This window comes from Citrus sinensis, chromosome 3 (genome assembly GCF_022201045.2).
Source record: "Citrus sinensis cultivar Valencia sweet orange chromosome 3, DVS_A1.0, whole genome shotgun sequence".
Lineage (NCBI taxonomy): Eukaryota > Viridiplantae > Streptophyta > Magnoliopsida > Sapindales > Rutaceae > Citrus > Citrus sinensis.
In genome coordinates, this window is record NC_068558.1 from 33,464,558 (window position 1) to 33,473,674 (window position 9,117).

At 35.7% G+C, this 9,117-nt stretch overlaps 1 protein-coding gene across 1 annotated transcript; it reads left to right on the forward strand.

Moving 5' to 3' along the window:
* Positions 1-630: 630 nt before the first annotated feature.
* On the forward strand, positions 631-8,802 carry LOC127900767 (cysteine-rich receptor-like protein kinase 18). The gene is made up of 5 exons (XM_052435982.1): positions 631-864; positions 3,154-3,318; positions 3,638-3,680; positions 3,779-4,317; positions 8,422-8,802. Exons 1-5 carry the CDS (start codon positions 631-633, stop codon positions 8,800-8,802), a joined length of 1,362 nt encoding a protein of 453 aa, XP_052291942.1.
* Positions 8,803-9,117: the final 315 nt, after the last annotated feature.

Here is a 9,117-nt window from a genome sequence, read left to right on the forward strand (position 1 = left end):
CATTTAAAATACTTATTTCACAAACATACTTTACTATCATAATTAACTATGAAAATAGGTTTTGTATATTCCACTCACAGTGACGGTGTTCACGCTCGATTATCGTCCACGTTTGCGGATCGGTTCTCGCTCGCGAATCCTCCTAAATCAAGGAAATGACATAATTATTTTCCATAAATCAGAATTACGACTAAATTTATGCAATAAACTCGAAACGAACATCTATTCATAATTTACAACTCCCGTGTCGGTAAAATTACTAAAATGCCCTAGAGTCCGTATATCATTAAAATACTTTGAAATCGTAAATCACCGAATTACCCTCGGATTTGTAATTACATCCAATCCTCAATTTCATGTATTACTAAAATATCCACAGGCTCAGAAATTACAAAATTGCCCTTATAATGTGAAATTACTGAAATGCCCTTGTCGGTCAACGATCACTGAAATTTAGTCAACGCTGGCCGGGAAGCACGGATTAGACACTTTTGGCCAAGCTGAGTTCAATGGTACCGGCGGTGAGCTCCAACGCGCGATAACGATGCCAGAATCTAGCTTGGCAGCCGTGAATTCCAACAATTGACCAGCGGAAAAACAGTGACTCCCGGTGGCTATAGATGGTCAGAAATGGAAGAGGGAATCGTGGGGAAAAAAATCCAACCGGTGGTGTCACCCAAAACCAGTGAAAATCCTGGAGGAGCAAAGCGAAACAGTTGCGGGTTTTCAAGCTTCAATCGCCGGTGTTCTAGTTGGTTTTCGGTGGCGAGGATGGCAGGGGAACGACGGCTAGCTTCTAAGCTTCAGATTGGTACCAAGCTCGGCCAAAAAGGTGGCCGGAAATGGGAGATATGGCCGGGTCACGTTTGCGGGTTCCAGCTCGGGTTTTCGAGTCGGGTTGACGGCTTCTCTCTCTCACCTCTCACACACATGTGGCTTCTGTTTTTGCTCTGTTTTTTCCAGCTTTTTTTTTTATTAATAAAATCCTTAACCGCCTCATTTTTATTTTAAATTCTACATATGTTACAAAACAGTACCAGGAGAAATAACTCTAATAAGTAGCATACTAGTTCTTAGTACTTATACATAATCATGTGACATAACTCCACACTGATTATCATACATCAACAGACATGGAATTCAGACATACATACATGACAAACTGCACCAAACAATATTAGGGGAAATAACTCTTAATACTCACCGGGATCATCATCGCACGAGTAGAGCGAGGGAAAAACCTCTCAATACCTAGCGTAATTAAACTATATCGCACGGGTAAGTAACCTAACTCTCAATACGCAAGCACATAGTCTATGGGGAAAGGTACATATATGGTGACTAGTAATCATATCTCATGACTCAATTAAACATACGATATGCGTACATGTAACCATAACATGATATTAAATCATAATATCAAACATAAATGCTTTACGGAATACATAATAGTAATAATAGTATCCACTCACAAATCCTGTTTCACTCCGGGGTTCGTTGGGTCTCTTGTGGGTTCCCGGATTCTAGAGTTCCTCCTAAAATATAGGATTTGTAATTACCGGTTAGAACTGATATAAAAACTTATGCATATCATGTAAACAGTAACATAACTGCTCAAACTTCATAAATCTATTACCCATGAGTTTACTAGATATTAATCTAAATATCCAATTCTATTTTTTGTAAACTTTCCTCTCAATTTCTCTTTTTCCCACCTTCAGCTTCTTTCTTTTCTTTTCTTTCTCTTTTTCACTTTTCTCTCTCTTTTTCTTCTTTTGTTTTGCTCTCGGTTCTCCAATTTGGTAAATGAAGCAATTATCAAAATGTTGCATTTTATAAAGCCACCGAATGAGCCATCGAATGCAAGCAAGTAGCTGACTGTTGCTTTTGTAGATTGTCATGTTTGGCTTTTTTTTTTTTCCAAGTAGTGCATGACAGTAATACACTCTTTGCTATCATCCCGCCTCAAATTGGCAACATCTCCAATCTTAAATTCCTTGACATGGGAAATAATCAATTGTCTGGAGTAATACCACAAGAAATCGACCTTCTAACTCATCTAAAACACCTTTACATTAATGTGAATAAGTTACGCAGCTCAGTTCCACGAGAAGTAGGTCAATTAAGCTCTCTTAAACAACTAGTCTTATATTGCAACGGTTTGTCTGGTTGGCTCCCTTCTTCTTTCGGTAACTTAAACAACTTGGCTATGTTGAATCTCAATAATAATTAACTTTTTGTCTCTATTCCTTCATCTATGGGAAACTTGAAGTTTCTTTCCACTTTAGAATTGAGTATAAATAAATTTAGTGGTTCAATGCCAAATTCTTTGAGTAACTTAACCAGCTTGGTTATTTTGTATCTTTATGAAAACTCATTTCTTCTGTTCCTTCACTTATTGGAAACTTGAAGTCTCTCTTTCATCTAGATTTGTCTGAAAATCAGCTTAGTGGTTCGATCCCCCATTTTTTGGGCAATTTGAGCAACTTGGCTGTATTGCATCTTGGTGATAATTCACTTTTCGGTTCTATCCCCCCAATTCTAGGAAAAGTCCAATCTCTTTTGAGTTTAGGATTTGATCTTAATCTACTCAATGGTGTCCTTCCTCCTTCAATTAGAAATCTGAGCAATTTAGAAGGTTTATACCTATACTCTAGTTTGGTTTCAGCAGAAATAGGAAATCTCTTGCAATTAATTGAGCTAGAGATAGACAACAAGCAGCTTTTTGGTCAAATTCCTAAAAGCCCGAGAAATTTCACAAGCTTAAACATAGTACATCTTGAACAAAATCATCTCACGGGAAACATATATGAAGTTTTCGGCATATACCCAAACCTGACGTTCTTAGATCTTAGTCAAAACAATTTTTATGGTGAAATCTCATCTAATTGGGGGAAATGTCAGTAATTAGGCTCTTTAAATTTTTCAATGAATAACATTACTCGGAGCATACCTCCTAAGATTGGAAAGTTATACCAACTTCATAAACTTGATTTTTCATTGAATCACATAGTTGGAGAGCTTCCAATTGAACTTGGAAATTTAAAGTCCTTAAACTACCGTGCTTTGAATGGTAATAAAGTTTATGGGAGCTTACCTCGAGTACTTGGCTCAATTAGTGATCTAGAGTATCTTGACTTGTCTACAAATTAGTTGGGCAACTCTATCCCAGAAACTCTTGGAAACTTGTTGAAATTGCACTACTTGAGCAACAATGAGTTTCGAAAAGAATTTCCAGTTGAATTGGAGAAGTTGGTTCAGCTTACAAAGCTAGATTTAGTCATAACTTTCTGGGAGGAGAGATACCGCCCCAAATCTGTAATCTGGAAAGCTTGGAGAAGCTTAATCTCTCGCACAATAACCTTTCTGGTTTAATTCCAGGTTAACTTGAAGGAATGCATGGCTTGTCATGCATAGACATATCATACAATGAGTTGCGGGGTCTAATTCGTAACAGCACAGGAATCCATTATAATCTTGTGGATGCATTACAAGGGAACAAAGGATTGTACGGTGATGTTGACGGTTTTCAGCATTGCAAAGACTATGTAACTCACAAACATGTCTTCAAAAAGAAATGGTTTTTAAATATGTTTCCACTTTTTGGAATACTTGAGCTTTTGTTCTTTGTGGTTAGAATGATTTCTGGAAGAATGAAGAAGGCTTCAAGAGAAAACAAAGTAAGTTGTTTGAACAATCAAGGACTATTTTCGATATTAACTTTTGAAGGTAAAATTATTTTCGATATTAAGTTTTGAAGGTAAAATTTTGTATGAAGAAGTCATTAGAGCGACGAACAATTTTGACGCTAAGTATTGCATCAGCACAGGTGGACAGGCCAGTGTTTACAAAGCTGAGCTACCATCTTGGGAGATCGTAGCAGTTAAGAAATTTCACTCACCACATCCTGATATGGTAGCGCAACAAGCATTCTCGAATGAGATCAAGGCATTGACAGAGTTGCGACATCGAAATATTGTGAAATTTTATGGTTTCAGTTTCCATCCCCGACAATCATTTTTACTTTACGAATATCTTGGAAGGGTTAGTTTGGCCATAATTCTGAGCAATGATGCAGCGATAGACGAATTCAGCTGGACTGTGAGAATGAATGTGATTAAAAGTGTAGCTAATACCTTGTCTTACATGCATCATGATTACTTCCCACCAATTGTCCATCGAGACATATCAAGCAAGAATGTGTTGCTGGGTTTAGATTATGATGCTCATGTTTCTGATTTTGGGATCTCAAAATTTCTCAAGCCAGACTCGTCAAATTGGTCTGAATTTGTAGGCACATTTGGATATGTTGCTCCGGTATAAATTCTTAAATTAATTATATGACACCACTTGTTTCATTAATGAGTGTCATATCTAAACGATCATTCTTATTGTTCACTTTGCAGAGCTTGCTTACACAATGAAGGTTAACGAAAAATGTCATGCGTACAGCTTTGGAATATTAACATTGGAAGTGATACAATGGAGTCATCCAATAAATTTTATTTCCTCAATTTCATCTTCATCTCCCAATAGGAACATTTCACTTAATGAACTTTTGGACCCTCGACTTCAAAAAAAAGAAGCAAAATACAATAAAAGAAGATTAGATAATCGGAGGCGTAGTGAACCCCAAAAGATAGTTAGCATAGAACTCACTAATTAATAAAGTAATAAATGGGATAAAAAATGATCGACTAATAGGCTATATATGTGTGTGTGTGTGTGTGTGTGTCTAGTCCAGAATTTTAAAGTGCGGGAAAGTCCGAAAAAGCTTTAAAACCATGTAGTTTTAAAACTTTCCCGTACTTTTCACACTTTAAAACCCTGGATTAGAATACACACACACACACACACACACACACACACACACATACATTTATTAGAAATGTTATAATCCGGAATTTTAAAGTGCAGGAAAGTTCATAAAAGCTTTAAAACCGCATGGTTTTTAAGTTTTCCCAAACTTTTCCGTACTTTAAAATTCTGGACCAGAAAACTACTCTATATATAGAACCTCTAAATAGGAATACTCTATATAGGAATAACCTCATAGAAATAAAAAATTGTGATCCCAACTTGGGACCAGTTATAATTAGGAATAAACTCCACATTGTAATAAGTTATATTTTTTGTATGTCCTGTTTTAATAAACTTACTTCCATATAGTAATACTATTTCAAAAATATATGCCATGTTACATTAAATAATTAAGATGGAACAAAATATCTTTCTAAAGTTACTTGTGACAATGATTTGTTCTTTAAAGTTGCAACCACATCTTTCAACTTGCAGGTATGTATTAATTGGTCAGCATAGGCACTTAATAATTGGTCAACAAAATAATTAATTTATTAATGTCTATACATTGAATTTGACTCACTTATTAATTTATTAATACATGACATAATTTACCTTTATATCACTTGCATTAGGGATAATTAAGCAAAGACAATAATTTTGTACTATACCTCTATTAAATTATAACCTCTTTATAAGAATAAATTTCTCCAGTCCCAACAATATGACTATATAGAGGTTTTACTATATATATTTATATATGCCACCTTGTAGTATCGTATGCCATGTTTTATATATAAACTTTTTCTTAAAATAATTAGAAAGGGAATGAGAAATCTCACTCATTAAATTAAATGCTAATCAATAAGCACTATCATTACTTGAACTCGACTAATCAGAGGTGCAAGCATTTAAAGTCAGTCGAGCTACCCCAAAAGGGAGCTTTACATTTTTTTTTTCACATAATAATCAAAGATGTCACGGTAATGGTCCTTTCGAAATATCTAATTTAATTTTGATAAATTAATTAGTTGAATTTGTTCAGTTGTTGAAAAATTGTTTAAATTTTTAATGCACAAAATAATATCCTTTCGAAAATTTAATTAAGGTATATATAGGTAATCTTCAGAGTTCAACAAATCACATCTATTTTTAAATTAAAAAAGAGAGAGAAAGAGAAAAAAAACTGAAAAAAGGATAGGATGTTGAAGGGGGAGATAGTAAATGTATTTTGAAGTATTGAGAATGCTGAGAATATGTTTCGAAGTGTTTGTGTTGAGAATACATTTAGTAGATGTATTTTGAATTATTGAGAATGTTCAGAATATGTTTTATGTGTTTGTGTCGAGAATACATGGATGTAGACGCACACACGCAAGGGGAGTTTTAAAATTTGAAATCAAATTAATGAATATGATTTGAAGTGTTTGTGTTGAGAATACATTTTGGATACACACGCACACAAGCAAGGGGAGTTTTACAGGGAGTTTTAAAATTTGAAATTTGTTAATCCATTTGATTTCTAACACATGCATACATTCAGGGAAGTTCTTATAAAAGTTCAAACTACATAACGTGTTTTGTCATCGTCAAAAAGGGGAGATTGTTAACCTCTATGGTTATATAGCATTTTGATTTTGATCATAACAAACCACGTGTCATGGGTAAAATAGGAAATACGCATATTCTTTATTTTATTTTAAAACAAAAAAATGAATGTTGAGTATTTTAAGATGTCCTTAAAATTGTTTTCTTTGTATTTTCTAAAGGAAAATTTTTATTATGTGAATTATTTCAAATTCTAAGTATAAAGCGTTTTTCGCATAAGTTTTTCAGATAAAACTTTTATTATGTGCTTAAACGTTAAATCAATATAATCCAAATGGTAAGCTCACTAAATAAAACTTGCTGCTAGACACAAATGGCATACCGTTACAAGGAAAGCGCCAAACCGATTGCATCAAATTAGCTCTCTAGAATCAAACGGTAAACTGATAGAGCTGAAGCTGCAAACCGATTACATCAATTAGCTCTTTGGAATCAAACAGTAAACCAATAGAGTTGAAGCAGCAAACTGATTGCATCAAATTAGCTCTCTTGAATCAAATGGTAAACCGATAAAGCTGAAGAGACAAGCTGATTCCATCAAGATGACTTACTAGACTCAAAGAACAAACTATTATCTGCAAGCGGCAAACCAATTCCATCAAGATGACTTACTGGACTCAGACAACAAATTGTTATCTGCAAGCGGCAAACCAAATCCATCAAGATGACTCTCTGGAATCAAGCGGCAAACTACTTTCTTGAAGCAAAAAATCGTGAAGCAAAAATTTCAAATTACAACCATAAGGATAAGTGCCATATAAGCAAACTATAGATTGTTTTCTTGAACGGGCAAATCGATTATGCCTAGAAAGTCAACAACAACTATTTTTGTCGTTCAATCTATAAATAGCCAAGAGAAACACTTTTGAAATAGGAATTTTTTGGCCATTTTTTTAAGAGTCTTGAGCTTTTACTTGCTTATACACATTCATTGAATTTATAATTGAGCTATCATTTGTAACATACACTTGTGAGAGTGCATTCTTTATAATTTCCATTTCACTATCAACATTGAATGATTGTAAGTGTAGGGAAACACTTGGTGAAGAAGGTGTGGGATCATCTCAAATTGTAAATGTTTATTAACACCCTAAAAGTCAATTGCAAACTTCCTGAAGCCTTCGATTGTAATGCTTGAATAGTGGAACAATCAAGTTCAATTTGCTTGGAGGCATGGATGTGAGCGGGTTTTGCCGAACCACGTAAAAATTTCGTGTTCGCTTTCTGATAGAGATACATCAGAATCAATCTCTTGACCAATTCTCTCCTAATCTTGTGCTTACCGTTTATAGATAATATCTGTTGTAAATGCTCCTTTATTTACTCCTTCTTTCTCTCCTTGACTTATTCTCTTTAATTCAAATTGTAATCAAATCTAGGATAGTTATTACCCTTTGTATTCCAACTACAGTCTGTATATATATATACGACTAACATCAATAATAATATAGCTTTATTTTCATTCACAATTGATATTATTTCCCTTTATATGGTATCCAGAGCATAGATCCATTTTTTTTTTCTTTTCTTTTTCCCACGGTTCTTCACCCTCCCTCTTCAATGGCATCCAATGATCAATCTCTTCTACCCAACAATGCTAAACCGACCAAGCCTTTCATCATCATCTCCCTTTCTCACATCCTGAAACTCACTCCAACAAATTATATCTCATGGAAAACTCAACTTGAAGCTACCTTCCTTGGCCATAATCTACATAAATTCATAGATGGTTCTCATCCTGCCCCATCTAAAACAATTACCCAAAATAACACCACCACTACTAATCCTGCCTACATCACATGGTTCCGTCAAGACAAGCTCATTCTTGGAGCTCTTGCTGGCACGCTTTCCAACCCACTTTTCCCTCTAATTTCATAATGCTCCACTACCCATGACGCTTGGCAAACTCCTGCTAAGACATATGCCAATCCCTCGAAAGGCCATCTCAAATAAATAAAAGATCACCTTAAAAATATTACCAAAGGTCCTCGTTCCATTTCTGACTACATGCAGGAAATCAAGTGTTGTACCGATCAACTAGCCTCTCTTGGTCGTCCCCTTGATCCCGAAGATATCGTTGACAAAGTCCTTGACCAACTCAATGATCCCGACTATGAGAGTGTCATCAATGGCGTCCAAAACCGTGAAACTCCTATCACGTTTGATGAGTTACATGAAAAACTCATCAATCATGAACTCTCCCTCAAACACAAAGCCAAATCCTCCAATAGTTTCCCTGCCACTGTTAACTATGCGGCCAAACAACAAAACAGAAACTATCAATATTGTCCTTTCTCTTCTAATGCAAGCCTTCTTCCCACTCCAAACCACTCCAACTCTCAGCCTCCTACTCGTTCTTCTCAACCCTTCAAAGGACGGTGTCAATGGTGTTGAAACCAAGGTCATTATGTCTCCCAATGCCCCATTTTCTGCAACCACTATCCAAATGCAATACTACCTTCCCAACAATCCAACCCATCCATGGTTCCTTCTCATGCAACACCTCGCCCTGTTGCCAAAGGCTATCAATCCTCGTTTTCTCGTGCCTACGCTGCCACTGCTACCGACCCCTCCTCTAATGGTTGGCTTCTCGACAGTGGTGCCACTCATCACGTCACCCATGATCTTGAAAATCTTGCTCTTCACTCCTTGTATGATGGTACTGAGGAACTAATTATTGGAGATGGCTCGGGCCTCGCCATCTCAAAC

Bases quoted from the DNA above. Each gene is read 5' to 3' on its own strand.
- LOC127900767 (XM_052435982.1), top strand. From the start codon at position 631: ATGGAAGAGGGAATCGTGGGGAAAAAAATCCAACCGGTGGTGTCACCC. The intron at 3,681-3,778 runs GTAAGTTGTTTG...TTTTGTATGAAG, and splicing joins AGGCTTCAAGAGAAAACAAA to AAGTCATTAGAGCGACGAAC. The intron at 4,318-8,421 runs GTATAAATTCTT...GACTACATGCAG, and splicing joins CATTTGGATATGTTGCTCCG to GAAATCAAGTGTTGTACCGA.